The sequence below is a fragment of the Actinia tenebrosa genome, unplaced genomic scaffold, assembly GCF_029948245.1.
Source record: "Actinia tenebrosa isolate PJP-AT-01 unplaced genomic scaffold, QUT_ActTen_1.0 PGA_scaffold10__47_contigs__length_13832649, whole genome shotgun sequence".
NCBI classification, from domain to species: domain Eukaryota; kingdom Metazoa; phylum Cnidaria; class Anthozoa; order Actiniaria; family Actiniidae; genus Actinia; species Actinia tenebrosa.
In genome coordinates this window covers 1,685,884-1,705,265 of record NW_028292570.1, presented here as the reverse complement: position 1 = coordinate 1,705,265, position 19,382 = coordinate 1,685,884, and the positions used below count along the sequence as shown (strand labels likewise).

At 36.3% G+C, this 19,382-nt stretch overlaps 3 protein-coding genes and 1 long non-coding RNA gene across 4 annotated transcripts; 2 read left to right on the top strand and 2 right to left on the bottom strand.

Annotated features, from left to right (window-relative positions):
* Window positions 1-538: 538 nt before the first annotated feature.
* Window positions 539-7,626, bottom strand: LOC116305697 (P2X receptor E). The gene is made up of 7 exons (XM_031715665.2): window positions 7,432-7,626; window positions 5,860-5,980; window positions 4,786-4,960; window positions 3,649-3,810; window positions 2,827-3,033; window positions 1,862-2,082; window positions 539-980 (listed from the first exon to the last, which is right to left on the bottom strand). The coding sequence occupies exons 1-7, from the start codon at window positions 7,567-7,569 to the stop codon at window positions 790-792; spliced, it is 1,215 nt and encodes a 404-aa protein (XP_031571525.1). The 5' UTR covers window positions 7,570-7,626; the 3' UTR covers window positions 539-789.
* Window positions 7,627-7,790: 164 nt separating this feature from the next.
* LOC116305698 (uncharacterized) lies at window positions 7,791-10,267 on the top strand. The gene is made up of 2 exons (XM_031715666.2): window positions 7,791-8,095; window positions 8,189-10,267. The coding sequence occupies exons 1-2, from the start codon at window positions 7,838-7,840 to the stop codon at window positions 8,588-8,590; spliced, it is 660 nt and encodes a 219-aa protein (XP_031571526.1). The 5' UTR covers window positions 7,791-7,837; the 3' UTR covers window positions 8,591-10,267.
* A 538-nt stretch (window positions 10,268-10,805) lies between these two features.
* LOC116305699 (uncharacterized) lies at window positions 10,806-13,111 on the bottom strand. Its single transcript, XR_004198184.2, has 3 exons — window positions 13,012-13,111; window positions 11,570-11,748; window positions 10,806-11,028 (listed from the first exon to the last, which is right to left on the bottom strand). It is a non-coding gene; the product is annotated as an uncharacterized LOC116305699 (long non-coding RNA).
* Window positions 13,112-13,247: 136 nt separating this feature from the next.
* Window positions 13,248-18,071, top strand: LOC116305703 (uncharacterized). Its single transcript, XM_031715668.2, has 3 exons — window positions 13,248-13,721; window positions 14,221-14,768; window positions 16,112-18,071. The coding sequence occupies exons 1-3, from the start codon at window positions 13,415-13,417 to the stop codon at window positions 16,421-16,423; spliced, it is 1,167 nt and encodes a 388-aa protein (XP_031571528.1). The 5' UTR covers window positions 13,248-13,414; the 3' UTR covers window positions 16,424-18,071.
* The last annotated feature ends 1,311 nt before the right edge of the window (window positions 18,072-19,382 follow it).

The following is a 19,382-nucleotide window of genomic DNA, read 5'->3' as shown; positions in this document are numbered from 1 at the left end:
GGATAACTGACTTTGTCGAAGAATCTTCCAAGAACAAAACTGGCCGGGGGGCTGGTGGTGAGTGGAAAGTATACTCGCGCAAAGAAAACGATGTAGTGCATTTCTATTCGATATCACTGTGACATGGTTTTTATTATGGAAGACATTATCTTCATCTCCAATAAAAAATTAAAGATTTTTTCCCCGATTTTATTTTATCTTTCAGTTTCATTCAAATTGGGCTCCCTGTGACTTGCGTATCAGGAGCTCCGCTTTTAGGCAGTGCTTAAGTATATATTATTGTTTGTATATATTTGATATATTACAACATAGTTAGAGCTCCATTAACTATGGTTACAACGACGACTGCTTATTTGTACTTGTAATATGCAGTGAGAAAAATAATTGATAAAAATAATTGCAAGATAAAAAAAAAGGACAGGTGCTTAAAAATAGCATAAACTAATCGAGATGAGCAGCAATGAGTCATAAGCAGAACTGAGCAAACAAGTACTGACACACACAGATGACAAGAATATAAAGATACTAATATCTCATATTTATTTCAAAAATTTATAAAATACATGTATAAATATCACAAAGGATTCATAACATTTTTGTAATTTCATTATTCATAATAAATTCTAAAAATTGAATTTATCATAATATTATTATTCTTTATATCAGAAACATTTTAATAATAAATTAGCGCTCATCCAGCAATTTGGACGTTGGATCACATGTGCATGGTTTTCGCGAGGAAGGTATTTTTGACAGTTTAGAGAATAATCATAGTTTTTGTGATGCATGCTATTCTGTTTTTCCTTTCTCTTCTTTTCTCTTTTTAAGGATCAACGGAGACTCTTCATAAACGTACTGTCGATACTGGAACCGGTCTGGAAGGAAGTACAAAGCAGCAAGGTCTACTATAGTAGCAGTCAAGGTTAACAGACCAACACCAGCAACAAGCTTGAGAAGAAACGAAGGAAATGAGAAGCGACCTGTTGGGAAAAGTACGTATATCACAATATGCAATTATTGGTAATAAAACTATTACAAAAAGTACGATGTTTTTATTCAAGAGAGGTAATTTAGAATCTAAAGCTTATTTCTGGTTTCTTACGAAAGGTTAAAAATGGTGCGTTTTTACCCCATCGATCTAGCTTTGCTACGAATCTGAAAGTGCTGCTGCAAAAAAGGCGTTTTAGTAGCCACTAACCGCCCTCTTTTTTCTTTTAGTATACACTTATTTCAATAAAGTTAGTCACCAAAAACCTAGAAAGCTGAGATCACTGAGCATCATGGGAAACTTTTCATATCAAAAAAGCATATATATACAAAGCATTTTAATACAAACTGCAGCTCGATGATGCTCAGAAGAGGTGAGACTGTAACCGGTAAAAGATTCGCAAGTGCATGAACAGTTATCAAGCGGTTGAACGTGTAAAATGAATCTACCCAAAATCCTTGTCGGCCTCAGCTTTATAGCTTTTCAGGTGACTAACTTTATTGAAATAAGTGTATGCCTGAAATTACAAAGTGCTCTCTTTCAAACTTACTTTAAATGGCTATATATAGCACCAATTTTATGAATACCCTGAAACAAGCCCTTGAATGACTAATGTCCAGTTTAGTCGTCTTACTTTTGCCACGTCGAATCTAATTTCCTTTGAGGCAAGAGGCCAAAGAAAACGCCGATAACTATTATATAAGACATCAGCTCATTTGCTTAGCGCCAGGAGACGACTAGTTTCAAGGCAAAACTGCGCTCGGCCTCTATAGGCAATTAGATTCGACGGGGGGGGAGTGGGAGGCTGCTTATAACAGGGGGTTCTTAATAAGAATATAAAGAATTTAATAATATCAAAGTAATATTCAGTACCTAATCTTCCACTTTGATAAAACTCGATTTTAATCCCGTAACGTTTTCGGTAGAGCCGAGTCTCCATCGTATCTTGAAGGCCATCATCTTCACCGCTGTTATTCGTATCAGGGTTATTTGGTATCGTACTGAACACATCTTTGCTGATGACAGGGATGATCTGGTTGATGCGGTAATCAGCATAAGGGATACGATGTACATGATATGAATACTCAATAGGCCTAAAATTAAAATCAAAACAAAATTAAACCTCATTGCGCTGATGACTTTATCTTTTCCGTTAATTACTTCTATATAATGAAAAATCTGAATAATTTGCTCAAGTGACTGTCGTAATCAGTCGAGCGAGCTAGCTGTGCATGCCCTGACTGAGATGAGGGTGCCCATGGGGTTAGTAGTTAACTTGACAATCGGCAAAAAAATTAAAAGTTAACTGACAAATAACCTAAAATTAGTAGTTTAACTGATATTTCATTATTTTGGTTAATATTATGGCCAGCGCTCGTAAAATTATCACAGTTAACTGACATTCGGCCGAAAAATTATTAGCTAACTGACAATTGGGTACCCCCCAATTGGCACCCTCTTACATCAGCCCAAAGGTTGTTTCAGGGGGTATTTGATCTGTGAGTCAGCCGTGCCCTGACTTAGATCAGCGCAGAGGATGTTTCAGTTGGCTATCTGTCAGTTAGTCGTGCCCTGAATAAGATCAGCCCAGAGGTTGTTTTAGAGTTAAATCTGTGACTTAGTCGTGCCCTGAATATGATCAGCCCAGAGGTTGTTTCAGGGTTCGATAGAAGTGATATATTTTCATACTACAAAACATTGACGCTATCGAACTCAGACAACGCACTCTGTTGACAAACAACCACAACATTGCCAACAACAGTTGTAGTATAACATGAGTTTTTATGGGGGTGGGGACTTACGACCACCAGATCATACCATCAAAGTAAAATACTCACCCAGTCCCAAGCCATGTTTTCTCAGCATTGTAATAGCCAATGACGACGTGTAAAACAATGCCATGCCTTCTGTAGGACTTGCCCTTAGCATTAACAGCATCAGATATGTCATCTAGACTAGTGACCCCTGCAGCATGGAGCAGTTCTTGTACAGTGAGTTTATCAGCTTGGCCTCGTTGATGCTTCTTATCACCATTACTGGACATCCTGCGTGCATTAAAACATGAAAAGCAAGCCATTAAATTTTAGTCATACTTTAAAGGCCCTGTCACATGAGGTAATGTTTTTTGCAACTTGCAGTGCAATGCTGACAAAAGCAGAGCATGGCAAGTTGCAGACGTTGCGTACGGCATCATTTAGGGCAGACCCCACAATTCCCTCCTTTTTTTAACTTATATTACACTCTACAAAATCACTCGATTCTGATTGGACAAGAGGAGTACAATTAAATCCCAAATTGTACTCTGTAGAGTCCCAATTAAGTTGTTCAAATTTTTTGAGTGTATTATAAACAAAAAATCGCACAATCTTCTCGTACAATATAGATACTCGTGATGTTTTGAAAGTTCTCAAACTGAACTCGCCTCAATGCTCTTCCAATTTCGAAAACTTTCAAAACATCACTCGCACCTATAAATTCCGGATTGTAGTCGAGATCGTGCGATTTCGTCCTATACTAATCTTTTTTTAATACAAATGTACGTAACTAAACTTACTAACATCTCCGACATCTCCGAGATTATAATACACTCAAAAAAGGAGGGAATTGTGGGGTCTGCCCAAAATGATGCCGTTAAAAGATGACATAACTGTGTTTTATACCTTTTAATAACATTGCCCTGAGTGTCATACAAGAATCCCGTTAATGTTCTCTGTGATGCGGCAATCGCGTCATCTGATTTTCTGCTAAAACGTGTTGCTATGATTGAATGTTCTATTTTTATCTTGACGTCTTCTGGATCTAAAGTGTAGTATTTTCTTTCTCTAAAAAGAACAAATAGCAATAAAATAAATTCAACATTATACACAAACCTTAGGGACATTATATCCAGTCCGTTTATGGGAAGGTACAATTTTATTTGGACGGCTGGGGTTTCAGAGGTTTCCTTCCAGGGTCGTAGCCACATTGAGGCAAGCAAGGCAGTTGCATTGGTATAATGTCACTCGTAAATTCCCCTCAAATCTCTGGGAATCTCCGAGGGTCTCCATTTCAAAATCTCAATTTCAAAACCGAACCCCCATAGTTTCTCCTGCGTTCACCATTCGTTTGCCTCATTAAAGACCGGTTTAGACGGTACGATTTTCGCCTACAACTATCGTATAGAACACGCTCGCGTCATCCTACAACTCGAGTCGTAGCCTGTAAATCAAGCCTACAATTCGCCTACGACAGATGTGAGCGTGTTGTATACGATAGTTGTAGGCAAAAATCGTACCGTCTCAACGGCGGATCCAGGGGGGGGGGGGGGGGGGCAAAGGGTGGTTGAAGCCCCCCCCTTCAGCAGAAAAAAGCGATGCTTTTTTATATTGTTTCCGTTGTGTTGACGGAAGAAACTCAATTAGCCCCCCCCCCCCCCCCCCTTAAATTTTGGCTGGATCCGCCCTTGCGTCTAAGCCGGCCTTAAACAAGTCGGTCTGGCTACGGCCCTGCCTTGTTGACTTACTGAAGTGTTAAGGGGAGGTCTACAATTATTAGAGAGTTTTAGATTGACTTTTTTTCATACATGTAGGTAGTTTTCCTGTATTTTACTTTACCTTTTACAAACCTTCTCACCAAAGACAAATACTCTTTTGTTTTTCTACTACTTGGACTTTTTTGCGATTCTTTTTCAGTAATTCAAAAGAATTTTTTACTGGTCAACTGACGTTTCACGTTTGCCGTGAACGTAAATGTAAAAGTTTACTTGGAATCCCCAAGCCCTCCCCCACTGAAGAAATCGTACATGTAGTTCAATTCACCTAATATTAACATAGTTTTGTTGTTGTAAAGAGCTGTTTTTATGCTTCACTTGCCAGCGATCCTTACAAAAGCTCATCAAACTCAACATCTGGGATTCTACAGGCCAGGAAAGTTCTTGCACATCTACTGCTTCACAAGAACCACAGAATTTTCTTACTTTGTTGGACTTCTTTTCTAGAAAACAAGAGATAAATAGTTGAATGGGCATATAACTATATTAATTATTGGTGTTTCAAGATATTAATCCAAAAACCAATTACTATTAATTTGGTCAAGCTCTACTACAAGCTAGAGTCAAATGGCTGTTAACTCCTTATGAACAAAAGGCAGAACAATTATTTTTCCAGCTAAAGTTTCTTTTATAAGATTTTTAAAAAAAATATCTTTGTTTGAAGCATAAGGAGCCTAATTCATGACTAAATCCCTCAACTGAGGCCTGAAGTCTTTACTTTTCTAATAACCAGCTCCTGAATCTGTCCTACCAGCTGTTCTCAGATTTCCCAAATGTATTTACAGCTTAAGGCTAAAGCTATTAAAAATTTAAGATTAAAAAGAAATAAAATCTTGTCGGAGACCTCCTTATACTAAAAAATCATAAAAACAATGAATTTATTTTCAGACTTTTTTTTAATTATTATAGAAGAAGAGCAGAACTTAGCTAGAGGGTCCTGGCAGATCAAAAACTTAAAGATTTAAATTAAAGTTTTGAAATTATAGAACGTCATGGGAAATTAAGCCAGGTAATTTTGCTCAGTTACTAATACAAGCATTCTTCAGTCTCCAGGTCTTAATGAAACCCTCCCAGGGGCAGCAGAAGTGGGGGGCTGGAGGGGCACGTGCCCCCCCCCCTCCCACCAAATTTTTTTGGGGGGGGCCTGGCCGCCCAAAAAATATTGGTTCTTAATCATTGTTTTACAGCGCATGTGTCTGCAATCAAACAAAACATTGTCATTATCACATAGCGTTAAATATAATCTTCAGTGCCTCCCCAAAGATTTTTGCAGTGCCCCCAAAAAGATTTTTAGCTTCTGCCACCCCTGCCTCCATAATGCAAACTCCAACATTTAACATACCCATGTCATCTTTATTACAGCAATATGGTGGAAGATGAGAAAGATTTGTCTGTGTCACATCTGGGTCATCACGGTGATCAGATACCAGTATTCTCATTGTACCCTTTGGTGACTCATCAAACTGAGCCCATAATAGAAAGAAAAAAAAATTGATCTACAATCATGCATAATATTTCAGATAGTACACAGTTTCCAGAAAGTGGACAGTTTGAATTTTCAAAACATAAGAATGTTAGCAAACAAATCATTTCTGTGTTTGGTTTTTGGGCTTCCTGAGGTGATGATGGTTTGGGAGTTAGCAAATCTAGCCGTTACTGTGCAACTACCCCAACCAAGGCCACCCAGACAAATTTTCATACAAATTAGCCAATCATGATTGAGTACTTAAAGTGCTACTACAACGAAAATCGCTCAAACTTGGATTCAGCTGAAACTTCCTAAGAATACTCTTTAAAGGTCCAATAATCACTGTATGAAGTGTTTTCTCGACATTCAGGACGAAAGTATGAAATTTTTACGATTATTTTTTGGAGTCTGTGACGTCATACACTCAACATCGAACATTGCTCCATACATTTCTTTGTAGTTTATGATCAAAATATCAGTAGTAAAGGGAGAAAGAAATACCCAAACACCCCAAAATATAAATTATAGTCACAAGTAATGTGAAATAAGCACATTAGCCACCCTTTGGGCTTCATAGGAATAAAATAACTTAAGGATTTATATACAAAGAAATATATGTAGCAGTGTTTGATGTTGAACTGAACAAAAAACAGTTTAAAACCCAGAATTCACTAATTCATCTGTTATGCAGCATTTAAAATGTGATTTGTGAATTTGATTAAAAATTTGTTTGAATGGCCTTGGTTGATGTAGTCACACAGTATTGTGGTTTTCAATTTATGCACGCACTTTAGTCTAAATGGTCAATTTCTCAAATTATCTGATGAATAAAATTCAAACATATCACATGACTACATAGATATTTAGGTTTGTACAGTGTGAGGATAGGGGGCTATACCCCTGGTGAAGGTAAGAGAGCAGAACCATGGGAATAATTCACGAGTATAAACCAAGCATTTAAAAATGTGTGGGGCATTTGATCATTTGGTTGACTAATTTTTGCCCAAAAAGTCTAATGCATGGGGTTCGCCAGGAGGGGGATTGATTCATCATTACCAGGGCATGAATTAAGTTAAGTTAAGTTAATAAGCCTTTTCATAGTTTAAGAATCGATTCCACTGCGCATGCGATTTTATCCCGAATTTTTCACCTTCTTTTGTTTAATTAAGAAGATGAGAAATTCGGGATAAAATCGCATGCGCAGTGGAGTCGATTCTTAAACTATGAAAAGGCTTATTAAGAAAACCTTTATCAAACTGCATATTGGGCTTCCTGTGGTATATTACTAACGAGTGAGCAAAATTTGAACGAGAAAAATGATAAAAGACTTAAAACAGTCAAGGAAATGCGTACTTTCCTTTATGAACAAACATCTTTTAAATCTTCATCCAGTTTAAGCAAAAATCCAAAATGAAAAGGAAAAACCATGAAATTGAAATTTCTTACCTCCAAGTATCCTTTCATAACGAAAATCTCTATCAAAGTATACAACAGAATTAACGCTGTAATGGCATAATATACAACACCGAGCCTTTTATCCCTGATAACTACCAGTTTATATGTGACATAGTGGAATAAAGACATCTTTTTCGGTTATTTCCTTCAAATTCAAGGGAACCGGAAATTGAGTGTTCGTTCCAGCGGTCTCTTTTAATCTCCTTACTCATGCGTACTAAACCGGAAGCTAAAAATGTCCCAATCTCGTACCCAGAATTTCTCGGCCTCGTTCATCCTCCGATTTCGAGGAGCTCTTGATATCAAACCAGCAATGATATTTTATTCATTTTTTCTATCCAATAGTAAAATACCACGTAGAATTTATTTTAAAAGCTGTAGACTTTTGTTCCGAAAAATGTTTCCTAAATATGGTAATCCGAAAGGTTTTTTGGTACGGGTTCCCTGTGGTAAGAGTCGAGGAGGGATTTTCAAAATGGCGTCCAAAAGAAAGAAGAAACGAAAACCAAGCGAGTTGATGGAGAGGTTTAAACCTCCTTTAATGTTCGTAGAAAGTCCAATTCAAGGTTCAAAACATTATTGTACACCCGTGCAAGCTGCTAGAAACCCGTATATGGCGCCGTCCATTCCTGTAGACAATTTAACAGCTAAATGGGTAAAGTTTTGACGGTAGTTTTAATATTTTGATTTTTAAAATATTAATAAGCTAAGCTTATATATTATTCTATTGCTGTATTTTTTCTTCAAGGTATCTCCTCAATTTACTTTACATGAAAATTCCCCAATATTCCAAGAAACAAGAAGACGACGAAGAAAATGTAAAAAAAATTCCGAAGACGAAAGGCAAACACAACGAAATGCGAAAATGACAATTGCATCTCTGGATTTTGAAAACAAAGCGAAAAGTGCTCGCAAAAAAACTAGAATAAAAACTACGTTAAGACGGTCCACGAGGATAAAAGCAAAGGAACTGGACAAGTATGAACATTTTCTGTTTGGGGAAGGGACTTCAGTGACTCCAAATGTGAGAAAGATGAAAGTCTTGGCTCCAGAAACTCCTGAATGTCACGTTACGATGATCCCAGTTGTTCTCAGAAAATTAAGGCTAGGACATGATAAAAATGAAAAATTCAAGGTACAAGAGAGATAAATGGATAGAAAAATGTAAGTTATTTATAGTTGAACTTGATTCTGCTGCAATAGATAATTATTAAGTTATTAGATTCTAGTTAAAATTTATGTGATAATAATGAATCAAGTTGATTGGGTGTCAAGTTTTTCGGAGTAACTAGCAAATACCCTGCACTTCAAACCATTCCTTTAAATGTTTGGATACGCAGATACGCAGTAAAGAACACCACCCCTCCCCCTGTAGATATGAATGCATATGCGGAATATTAACTTTTAAAGAATGAGGCATATTTTGGAGTGGATACGCGGATACACAGTGAAGAAGCCCACCCCTCCCCCTATAGATATGAAGGTTTATGTTGAAGTGGATACGTGGATGCGCAGATACACAGTAAAGAAGACCACCCCTCCTCCTATAGATATGAAGGTTTATGTTGGAGTGGATACTTGGATATGCAGTGAAGAAGACCGTCCCTCCCCCTATAGATATGAAAGTATATGTTGAAGCGGATACACGGGTACGCAGTGAAGACTGAGACCACCCCTCCCCTATAGATATGAATGGTCTTCTTCACTGCATATCCGGGTATCCAGACATTTAAAGGAATGGTTTGAAGTGCAGGTTATTCGATAATTGTACCAGTTTTTCTTAATCCATGCCATCGATTTATTGTACACACTGGTGGCTGTTGAATCAATTAATTTCATGCATTTTTGGGGTTTGGGTTAGGGTTAGGGTTTGGATTAGGGTTTCAGGAGGTTATAATCAATAATCAATAATCAATAATAAATAATCCAATAATGCCATTTCATGTAGTCTCACATGAAGTACTAACTGGCCATATTTTCACAGGGCCGTAACCAGAACTTTTACAGGGAGGGTGCACATCGAATAAAATCAGACCATTGATCAGTTTTTATTACCAACTCAGTGGCGTAAGCAGGGATCTTGCAGGGAGGTGCACACGCAATAATTTGCAGAACCAAAAAAAATAAATGTAATCAAAAAAATGCAGAACCAAAAAAAAGAAAGAAAAAAAAGAAAAAAATAAAGAAAAAGGAGATAGATGAGCGGACCTTAACCTTTTATAGGGGGGTGCATGTGCACCCTGTACTCCCCCCTGGTTACGGCCCTGTGTCATGCTACACAATTACTTTAGTATTAAGCGCTACTTTTTAGCTAGTTATATCTTCTTAGTATTAAGCAGGCATCCCAGACCTCCTATATATCCTATATTTCCTATAATTTGTATAGGATCCTATAAAGAACCTATATTTAAAGAAAACCTCCTATATTTCCATATTTTTACACTGTTTAGCATATTTGGCGAAGGAAATAAAATAGCCCCTTTTTTTTTTGTTTCTGTTTTTTTATGGCCGATCCCTGGTTATGGCACCGAAAAGCTATTGTAGCTCCTATAAAGTGCATATATTTTTGGGAAAAAATCCTATATTTTCCTATATTTAGAACTTGCACAGCCTATATTTCCTATCAAATTTGTCTAAAAAGTGGCTGAGATGCCTGTATTAAGTCATTTTCATTTCATTGATTCTTCTGGAATATGGGGGTATTTCCTATATCAATGACACATCTAGAAAAATGTTGATTATAAAAGTTTAATAAACCGTGCTTACAATTATATTATTAATTAATTGGTCATTGCAATTAATTTAAATTGCACGAATTCAGAAAAATAATCTCAGTAAAAGAATTTTTGTTTTATTGATGCATGATCAGCTAATTACTTTCTAAAAAGTATTTTCAGTACTAAAATCTTTGGCAAATGTTGCATATATTTATAGGAAAAAGGGAATTTTCTTTATAGCTTGAAAAGGTGTTTCCCACCATGATTTGAGGATTTTTGCTTTGATTATATCCATTGAAATAACATTGACAATAAATTCCAATTTCAACTTTGAGTAAAAAGCCTCAGCCAGAAGATTGTTTGAGGGAATGTTTATACAGGAAACATCTTTTCTCTCTTATGGGAGTTAAAAATAAATTGAAAATAAAGTATTTAGATAGGATGTAGAGAATCAGCATACTCTGTATATGATATATATGATTACTATATTATGTATACACTCTACCATAGGGAAAAAATTAGGTTTCACAAAAAATATTTTACTGTACTTTTTCTTGATTTTTTCATTTACTTGTATTTTTATCATACTCTCTTGGCCACAGATATGCAATAAAAAAATTTCAATGAATGTTTTCTTTTTTCAAAATTTAATTAAGTCATACACTTTTATTTTAACTGGGCTACTTATGACACAAAATAGGAAACTTTAAATCCTATTACTTTGATTGATTGATTATTCAGTTGATTGATTGATAGACTGACTGACTGACTTACATACTGATTGATTGATTGATTGATTGAACAGATCTGCTATCTTTACATCACATTTTACGATATTGCACAGCAATAGCAGTTATCTTTTGTGAAGACCCTAATATAGGCAAAATGAAGCAGATAAGGTATGTTTCCAGAGGTAGATTTTCCCCAGGATAAATATATCATACTTTCATAAAGAAGATATCAAATGAATCAAATGCAGACTTGCTTCAAACTAGGGTGGTTCACAATGAATATATAAAACATATGACAAAATATAGAAAAAAAGTAAAAGATAATTGCAATTAATATTAAAATAAATCTAATGTGATTTATCAAAAGGACTGTGCTGTTTTATGGATGTCAAGGCATTTTTTGCATGGGATTTGCTGAGTTCAGGCCTTTCCCCACCCCTTGCTCTGCAGTGATGCAAGCAAGAGGAGGTAGAATTTGCTCTCTGGCTCCTCAAGAACTGCAGGGTACATTGGCGTATGGGGTGGTCCTAATCACTCCTCCTGCCTCCCTCAACCTGCCCCCATTCCACCCACAGACACACCCAACCTCATCTAACCATGTCGTATTTGTCAGTCAAAGGGACTAACAGGTTCAGCAGTAAGATAATGTTTTACCTTGCCTTGTGCTGGCAGAGCACTTACCTGAAGACTTTCTTCGAGCTCCATAGCAGCCGATGCATTGCTTGGGTGGGAAGTCTGCAGGCCCACTAGCACTGATTGCAAGGGTTCAACTGATCAAGCACTGTCAATGCTCTGAGGAGAGACCAAGTTAGCCTAATGAGGGGGTCTATTCTTCAGTTTCTTCATCAGATTTGCAAGTCCTAAAAAAAGGGAGAAAAACAACCCCAAAAGCAAACATGATAACAAAGGAAAGGAGCAATAGACCAGTTTCAAATTCCAAATTACCGCTGTGTTCCCTGATTACAGACTCATTTGCACAGGGTTAGCCTCACATCATTGCTTAAATATTCACAAATACCAACGGTAAAGTAAAGAATGCACAACTTCAATAATACAATCACTTTGAAACTCGACGGACTTTGACTGGAACACGTGAATATTCTGCACAAACTCGAGGCTAACCCTGTGCAAATGAGTCTGTAATCAAGAAACACAGCGGTAATTTGGAATTCAAAAGGGGTCTATTCATGAATAAGTAATGATTAATGAATGTCAGAGTTAGCAAAGAAACTATGCCTATAGTAAAGTCCAGAACCAACCGGTCTTTATTATTTACTTAGCTAGTTCCATTGGGTACCCAAATCAATCATCAGCTTCAAACTGTCAGACCAAATCACAGGGAAGGATTCAATAACCCTTTGAAAAATGCAGTTACAAATATGCAATAGGAAAAGGAAATAGGGGTTATACATATTAAATGAAACCTGGAATTATTTTTTAAAGTAAAATATGAAGCCAAATCTCTGGTAGTTGATAAATTAAAAAAAAAAATTCCTGTCAATTATCTTTCGAAAACTAATTTTTGCTTATTATTATTTTTGCTCATAAATTAATCATTTTTCTAGTCATGATTTTTGAACAATAAAATTTGTTGGTTAGCAAATTACCACTGTTTTCGTTGCTATGCGCTGATCGAGACAACATTACACACAAAATCAGGCAATACACTGCTGTCAAATTAGTATATGTAATAGGACTCCATGCCGTCCAATTAAGAAATAATTGGACGAGGAAAATTCTGAGGACTGACAAAATTGGATGAGGCCGTAGGCCGAGTCCAATTTGGTAGTCAGAGGAATTTTTCGAGTCTTATTATTTCTTGATTAGGGAGCATAAAATCCCATTACCTATTAATTATATAGCTGCCTAATTAATCCCATATCAACAAGACCTGTCCAATTAAGAAAATAATTGGACAGTTACCTAAGGAGAAGCTGTATAATTAATGGAATAAATTATGCAGTACTGCTTCCTACTATTGGTGGATTTCCATTTTGCAACTGTTGTCTCGATTGGCACATAGCAATGAAAGCATTGGTAATCAAAATTTTATGGTTCCAAATTTTTCTGGGTCACTTAAATTTCAAACCACCAATTTTCCCACCCAAATCCACACTCTTCACCTTTAGTAAATAATGAATGGTTCCTTATGAATGAAAGGTTTTGAAAGATATTATTCTGTCACATCAATCGGTACAGATTTTTCGCATCTCATTAGGCATTCTTGAGGCAAATCGTTTCATTTTCATATTACGCTTATACACACCCCTCCCCCCATAGTAAATTGATATGTCGATCATGACGAGTCGTAATCGTTAACGTAAGTTATGTATTACATATAACTATAATTACATGTAATTATGCATACAGTACATCACACAGCTTTTTCCTAAAATTTACGTTCAATGGCGTTCAGTAACTGTTTTTGATTCTGAAAACGGGCATTCATGAACGTTAATTCATGAAGAAACTTTAACTAACCAAGGAAAACATTCATCTCCAAAGACAAATAGTAGACTTTTTTTAATGTATCGATTAACGAAAAATTACTTTCGTCTTCTCGTCCTTTTCGCTTTTGGACTTGTGTTTCTGTTCTTGACTTGGCAAATGGGAATTTCTTTCGGCAATGCTAGCGTTCATTATAGTAAAAAGTTGAACAGAATCTTACGATTAAATGGAAAGAAAAACGTTGGTAATCACGATGAAGAAATCGATCTTGGAGAAACTGGAAATCGCCATCGATATCAAGGATCGAAGATAAAGGTTAAATCTTCTGGAGATAGCTTTCGTGAGAGAAAAAAGAAAAACAGCAAGATTGAGAAAAGAAATAAAGGTAAATCTATCTGAATTAGCACTATGATAAAGAAAGTCGGGTAGTTTCTATGAGTAACGCCTGGCTCACACAAGAATGATAATAATATATTCATTGTTATTTATGCGTCATACTGGTTACCTCGTTTTAATAGTGGTTACTGCACAAAAAAACTGAACGTCTATTCAGCCTAATTAATATTAATATAGATTAACGATGGAGGTCTTAATTTGTATACATTGGATAATTTTAGAAAGTTAATAAAAAAGTAAGATATTTTAAGCGATCTATTGTCCAGTCAAGGGAAACAGTTCTTAATTTAAAGAAGTTCTAAATATAGATATGTTTCTTTTTTTTAGCCAGTCAGAATGCAGGGTTTTCAATCGTTTGCTTTATACCTCATATTACACATATTATATAGTAAGAGGGTCTTATCCCATTTCCCTGAACTCCACACAAAAAAACCTCTTGTTGGGAACATGTACATTTAACTAAAAGCTATCCCTAAATCAAACTGCAGAAACTCCAAAATCAATGCATTTCAACAAAGCAAAAGAGTCAAAAAGGAAGATAAAGAAAAAGAACAGAAATTATGCAGTCTTTAAACCCACTAATTTGCCAGAAACGAGAAAAAGCCTAGAGGAATTAACAACCCATTCTGCAGCATCACCTTCAGTACCAACGAACACACCAATAACATTACCAGTACCAGTTACCTCCCATTCTTCCTGGTCAGAGGTATATGGGGAATCTGGATGCCCACCAAACCCTTGGAGAGCAACCTTACTTGAGTTGTTTACAGAGTGGGTGAAGATAGCAAAGAAGCATAATATTGAATATATTCTATTTTATGGCTCATTACTTGGAGCCTTGAGAACAGGCGATGTTATTCCTTATGACTCTGATATTGATCTACTTATGGATGTGAAATATTTTCCAATGATGAAGGAAATAGCAGTTGCCAGGGATTTTGATGTCAGTGATGGAAAAATAAGGCTCGTTGTTCAACCTGAATTTGACCATGATGTGTCGTCAAATGCAAGAAAAAGATACACTTGTCAAGGAAAGGTACATGCACTGCTCAGTAAAACTATAGATACAAATACTCTAGTTTTGAGTTCTCTGTTGCTCAGGGTTAGCCTTGACTTTGTATAAAATATTCATGTGTTTCTGTGAACGTCCTTGGGAATATTTAAAAGTGTCTGTATTGTTGAATTTCTACATTCTTAACTTTACAGTTGGTATTTGTGAATATTTAGACACTGATACAAGGCTCACCCTGAGTAAATGAGTCTTTAATCAAAGAATATAGCAGTGATTTGAAACTTTTACTATGAATTCACAGAAAAGGGAGGTGACTGTTACTAACAATATACTGAGAAATTTGAGCAAAAAGGGGGAGACTTGTCACCACTCTTACCACCCCTGGATCTGCCCCTGATGCTAGAACACCTGACCTAATGATAAAGAAAAATACCAAAAGAAAAAACTGGTCATCATTAATCACCACCGCAAAGTACAGCAGTGGTGCCATTCTACGGGGTCAAACTGAAAGCATGTGAAGGTGCTTCTGCCACCACTATACAGTCCATGTATGACCCCGGAGCACAGCTCTAACCAGTTTGTATTAGTTAGGGGTGATGTTGAAAGTAGGAAGGAAAAACCGAAGGGATGCAAAAAAACCCTGAGTAAGAAAGGGAACTAACCAACTTAGCTCTCATGGGGCCAAGAGTGTTTTAATAACAAGCAACCCTGACTGCCCATTATAGACCCTACCCAGATCCCTTTCCTTATCTTTATGATAACCATAGAGGTTTTACAACATCACCTGTTAATGCCCATAATACAGCTTGGGCTACCTGTGGTTGCATGGCAGAATTCGAAAAATAAAATCCCTTTTTTCCCCTTGAAAATTGAATTCTTTCTTATGTAAAATGATTGCATTGTTCCTGCCATCTACCATGATTGCCATCAAGTCAACCTCTATTAGAATTGTTACGAGTTTGTGGAAAAGACGGGTATGGATTGTAGTGTATAGTATGAATTTTCAGGGGCAGATCCAGGATTTTTTCAAAGGGGGGGTTGTAGCATTGATTGAGGTACTTGTTTGGCGGGAAAGTAGCACAGGGTTCCCAAATGGAAGTAGGTCTTATGATAATGATTATTTGCTGCAGGAGAGCATGGTTGTTTCAGGTCCCACACACGGCGTATAGAAAAAAAAGCGAGCGAAATGTGTTCAGCACCCCTGTTGTCATGAAGAAAATAATAATAATAAATCATGATGGCTTTCATAGGGGGGTTGCAACCCCCAAAACCCACCCCTAGATCCGCCACTGATTTTAGGGGCATTTATTTTGAATTTATGAAAAATTGTAATTATTTTGTCTCATTTACTTAAAATTCTTATGCAGTTAACTCCAGTAATGGTTGACAGCTGCTCCTTCCAAGAACCCCTGGCTCGGCTTGTGAAGACAAACCTTCACATTGACTTCTACCACTTTTATGACAAAGGCAACTACTTAGAGGACCCCTCTGAGGAAGACTTAAAGACTTATGATAAAAAAGACATGTTTCCTCTCAAACCTTGTAAGTTCATGGGACTAGATACTTTTTGTCCAAACAAACCTTGGAAACTCTTAAAGCAGTATTTTCATTCAGAAAATTTGGAATCAAATTACAAGTGTAAGAACAAAAGATGGGTGGACAAGAATGGCAAGATGTAGTTTACTTCAATAGATGTTTATTTTAGAAATTATAATATCTGCAATATTCTGTTTATCTAATATAAATCAAAAGTTGAAATAAATAATAATAATAATAGTAATAAATAATAATAATAATAATAATCCCAGCAGAACAAAATGTGCCCCTAAAACAAGTAGAAAAACTCTCGAAGCACAAAGATGTAGAAATAGAAATTTAAAAAATGTGGGGTATGGAAACAAAAACCATACCTATTGTCATTGTGGCACTGGGGTTAATTCACAAAGGACTAGAGCAATATGTCAACCATTTAAAAGTGGATAGACATCTGTATCACAGAAGTACAGAAGATTGCTCTCCTTGGAACTGCGCACATCATCAACTCTCATGATTACTTGATTTCTTTTTTCCCTTTTAATTGATTATTTTATTTTTTATTTTACTTATACCTCGTATTGTAAATATATTCTTGTTTTCCCAAGGCCCATGGATTGGACTCGGTAAACTACAAGAATTTTGATAATAATAATAATGATAATAATAATGATAATAATAATGATAATGATAAGGGAGGGAGGACAAGAGTGGAAAAAAAATCATTTTGATGAGTTTTTAGAACGCAATAGTTTTTTAAAATCCAGTTTACTACTAGAGATGTTTATTTTGATAATGATAATCATCATCATCATCATCACCACCATCATCATCACCATCATCATCATCACCATCATCATTATCACCACCATCATCACCACCATCATCACCATCATCATCACCATCATCATCATCACCATCATCATCATCATCACCACCATCATCATCATCATCACCATCATCATCATCACCATCATCATCATCACCACCATCATCATCATCACCACCATCATCATCACCATCACCATCATCATCATCACCACCATCATCATCATCATCATCACCATCATCATCATTATTATTATTGTTTCATAATTATTTATTATTTTGTTATAGTTTTTCTTTTTCTCTTTTTTTATTTTATTTATTGATTTGTTGCAGATATATTTAGATATTGTATATTATTATTAAAATTTATTGTATCATTATTATTATCATCATCATCATCATCATCGTCATCATCATTGTTATTTTATATTTTGAATATGCTCTCATGCACATAAAAGGCCGGTTTAGACGGTACGATTTTCGCCTACAACTATCGTATACAACACGCTCGCGCCATCCTACAACTCGAGACGTAGCGTGTAAATCAAGCCTACAACTCGCCTACGACAGACGCGAGCGTGTTGTATACGATAGTTATAGGCGAAAATCGTACCGTCTGAACTGGCCTTTTATGTGCACGGTTATGAATTCTAGCGGTGTAACCACGTGACTCAAAATCCCTTGATAAGATATAAGTAGCAATGAAACAGCGCCAATTTCGTTTGTTCCTTTGTTGGTCAACCAACATGGCAGCTATGACGTAACATGCCCCTAGTAAACATCCAACTGAGCGGTGAATTTGGTTTCTGCCAATCACAGCGCGCTTTGCCGCCGACCCTCATTCCCATGCTAGTGTATAACCCAACTTTTGCATACTATTTCTGTTTTCTTTTGAGTAAAATATCATATACGTTCCTACAAGAAGCAGAAATATAGAAAGTAAAAATAAATTTCAATTCACCGCAATGTTTGCCTCGTTCTTTCAAGCTCCAAAAAGACTTAGGGCCAGACAGTTTGTCCACTCGTGCTCTGTACGCCGCGTATCACCCATTTCAGATCCAGGACTGACAACGTTTTTTTAAATAGGTGTTTACTTATTGCAGATATTGAAGATACTGACTTTCAAAAATAGCCGAATTATATATCATTTTAAATATACAATTTTTGAGACACATGCATCATTTGAAGAACGCATGCGTGAGCAGGTGTCGCATTAAGAGACCCCTTGTGATTATAGGTAGCCTCTTTTATTCAAAAATAATAATAAATTTATTAAAATGAATAAAAGTCCTAGCATTTTGAATCCAATACTACTTGGGAAGTATTGCTTTTCAAACAACATCATCGAGAATATGGTAGGAAAAGTTTGTAAGTTGATGGACTGCTTTCCCGTACCGCTGCGTGCGTTCTCGAGAAACGCTGTGCAAATTACTTCAAGTGCCTATCACCCTTCTGACAATATTCACAGTATTGATTCTACTTGGGGTAAGATTAAACATAAGCATATTGCATGGAAAACCCTTTAGAACTTCAAGAAGTCGCACTCAAACTATAATTTTTTTCGGATTATTAAACATCTTACCTCGTGTAGAATCAATACATTCAGAAGGAGGATAGGCACTTTAAACTCAAAAACTTAAAGAAACAAAAAACAAAAAACAAGAATTAGAAAATTAACGAATCTTCTAGAGTACTAGATAAACTTAGCCTGCCGTGCAGACGTTTTAAGTGTCGGTCTGCTCGTTCCTTCCCCTCCCCACAAACGACGTTTGTTGACACTAAAAACGTCTGCACGGCAAGCTAAGATAAACTAGGCTGATGAACATTTGACGCACGAGCCGAAAATAAAAGAGATGACATTGAGTGAACCTAGCAATTAAAACCGGAGTATCTCCAAAGTAGGGAAGTGCAGAGTAATACGAGTTCGATGAAGAATGGAGCTCGAAAAATGTAAATAAAATAATTAAGAAACGCAAAATTATGAATAAATAATGGTAATTCTTGGGGTGCAACCACATGAAATTCCTTGAGATACAAATAACACTAAAATAATCTAGCTCGATCTAAGAGAACTTGGTTTTCGTCAACCAATGATAGTTGGTAGAGTGAAAACCGTATATCCATAAAATAGTATAACTGTGGACTGCGTATAGAATAAAATTGGACTGCGTTTGATCACAATGTGAACGAAATGCCATAACGGCCATCAATATATCCAGTTTAGACTTCAAAACAGACTTGGACAGCTATTGTCTATAGTCATTACTAACTGAGCAT

What these genes read in the sequence shown, in the direction of transcription:
- LOC116305697 (XM_031715665.2), bottom strand. Translation starts at nt 7,569, where the DNA reads ATGTCTTTATTCCACTATGTCACATATAAACTGGTAGTTATCAGGGAT. An exon ending in TTATGAAAGGATACTTGGAG is followed by an intron (nt 5,981 to 7,431) that starts GTAAGAAATTTC and finishes TTATGGGCTCAG; the next exon opens with TTTGATGAGTCACCAAAGGG. An exon ending in TTATCAAAGTGGAAGATTAG is followed by an intron (nt 981 to 1,861) that starts GTACTGAATATT and finishes TTTTCCCAACAG; the next exon opens with GTCGCTTCTCATTTCCTTCG.
- LOC116305698 (XM_031715666.2), top strand. Translation starts at nt 7,838, where the DNA reads ATGTTTCCTAAATATGGTAATCCGAAAGGTTTTTTGGTACGGGTTCCC. An exon ending in ACAATTTAACAGCTAAATGG is followed by an intron (nt 8,096 to 8,188) that starts GTAAAGTTTTGA and finishes TTTTTCTTCAAG; the next exon opens with GTATCTCCTCAATTTACTTT.
- LOC116305703 (XM_031715668.2), top strand. Translation starts at nt 13,415, where the DNA reads ATGTATCGATTAACGAAAAATTACTTTCGTCTTCTCGTCCTTTTCGCT. An exon ending in GATTGAGAAAAGAAATAAAG is followed by an intron (nt 13,722 to 14,220) that starts GTAAATCTATCT and finishes ATCAAACTGCAG; the next exon opens with AAACTCCAAAATCAATGCAT. An exon ending in GATACACTTGTCAAGGAAAG is followed by an intron (nt 14,769 to 16,111) that starts GTACATGCACTG and finishes ATTCTTATGCAG; the next exon opens with TTAACTCCAGTAATGGTTGA.